This window comes from Rhinopithecus bieti, unplaced genomic scaffold, assembly GCF_001698545.2.
Source record: "Rhinopithecus bieti isolate Rb0 unplaced genomic scaffold, ASM169854v2 repeat_26518, whole genome shotgun sequence".
NCBI classification, from domain to species: Eukaryota; Metazoa; Chordata; class Mammalia; order Primates; family Cercopithecidae; genus Rhinopithecus; species Rhinopithecus bieti.
In genome coordinates, this window is record NW_016838395.1 from 1 (window position 1) to 2,004 (window position 2,004).

General features: G+C 43.4%; 1 protein-coding gene across 1 annotated transcript; it reads left to right on the forward strand.

Moving 5' to 3' along the window:
* Positions 1-288: 288 nt before the first annotated feature.
* AKAP4 (A-kinase anchoring protein 4) lies at positions 289-1,999 on the forward strand (the record flags this gene model as incomplete). Its single annotated transcript, XM_017865980.1, has 1 exon — positions 289-1,999. A coding segment is annotated over exon 1 (1,527 nt), but the record flags the coding sequence as incomplete, so codon positions are not given.
* Positions 2,000-2,004: the final 5 nt, after the last annotated feature.

Consider the following 2,004-nt stretch of genomic DNA (forward strand, 5'->3'; position numbering starts at 1 on the left):
ATACAGTAGACATATACAATAGGTAATGATGTCAACACATTATTACACATGCTTAGACAGTCACACATATGCACACACACACAGAGGTGCATTTTCACACACTAACAATACAGAATGGCACATTCTCACATCTATTGAGATGTTCACACATGTTAACTGCTATATTTCCATGCATATATACACACACAACAGACACACTGACACATTTTTGACCCATTGAGATACAACATATTCATATGAGTTGGCAGACATATATTGATAACACTTGTGTATAGTTAAGTATACACATGTATATACTTTGAACTTTTGTTGCTGCCACTTCTGCTTGAATGTGTACTAATGGATATAACTGGATGTTATGTTCCCATACAAACTCTAAAAGGTCAAATCCCTAATCTGATACATCTTCTAAGTAAAATAAGGGAAAGAAATAGCCTACCCAAACTCTTATGGATAGGTCTTCTTTTTTTAGATGGAGGGATCTGTGTGCCTTTTCAAACAAGCTCCCTCTGATCCCGTAAGTGTCCTCAACTGGCTTCTCAGTGATCTCCAGAAGTATGCCTTGGGTTTCCAACATGCATTGAGCCCCTCAACCTCTACCTGTAAACATAAAGTAGAAGACACAGAGGGCGAATATCACACAGAATCCTCTAAGAACTGCTACAGCGTCTATGCTGATCAAGTGAACATAGATTATTTGATGAACAGACCTCAAAACCTACGCCTAGAAATAGCAGCAGCTAAAAACACCAACAATAATCAAAGTCCTTCAGCTACTCCAGCCAAACCTCCTAGCACTCAGAGAGCAGTCATTTCCCCTGATGGAGAATGTTCTATAGATGACCTTTCCTTCTACGTCAACCGACTATCTTCTCTGGTAATCCAGATGGCTCATAAGGAAATCAAGGAGAAGTTGGAAGGTAGAAGCAAATGCCTTCATCATTCAATCTATCCATCCCCTGGGAACAAAGAGAGAATCAGTCCCCAAACTGCTGTGAGCAAGATTGCTTCTGAAATGGCCCATGAAGCTGTGGAACTGACCGCTGCAGAAATGCGTGGCACTGAGGAGAAGTCCAGGGAAGGTGGCCAGAAAAGCTTTCTATATAGTGAATTATCCAACAAGAGCAAAAGTGGAGACAAACAGATGTCCCAGAGAGAGAGCAAAGAATTTGCAGATTCCATCAGCAAGGGGCTCATGGTTTATGCAAATCAGGTGGCATCTGACATGATGGTCTCTGTCATGAAGACCTTGAAAGTGCACAGCTCTGGGAAGCCAGTTCCAGCGTGTGTGGTCCTGAAGAGGGTGTTGCTAAGGCACACCAAGGAGATTGTGTCCGATTTGATTGATTCCTGCATGAAGAACCTGCATAATATTACTGGGGTCCTGATGACTGACTCAGACTTTGTCTCAGCTGTCAAGAGAAATCTGTTCAACCAATGGAAACAAAATGCTGCAGACATCATGGAGGCCATGCTGAAGCGCTTGGTCAGTGCACTTATTGGTGAGGAGAAGGAGACTAAGTCTCAGAGTCTGTCATATGCATCTTTAAAAGCTGGGTCCCATGATCCCAAATGCAGGAACCAGAGTCTTGAATTCTCCACCATGAAAGCTGAAATGAAAGGGAGGGACAAAGGCAAAATGAAATCAGATCCATGCAAGTCGCTGACTAGTGCTGAGAAAGTCGGTGAACACATTCTCAAGGAGGGCCTGACCATCTGGAACCAAAAGCAAGGAAACCCATGCAAGGTGGCTACCAAAGCATGCAGCAATAAAGATGAGAAAGGAGAAAAGATCAGTGCTTCCACAGATTCACTGGCCAAGGACCTGATTGTCTCTGCCCTTAAGCTGATCCAGTACCATCTGACCCAGCAGACTAAGGGCAAAGATACATGTGAAGAAGACTGTCCTGGTTCCACCATGGGCTATATGGCTCAGAGTACTCAATATGAAAAGTGGGGAGGTGGCCAAGGTGCCAAAGCACTTTCAGTGAAACACCTAGAATC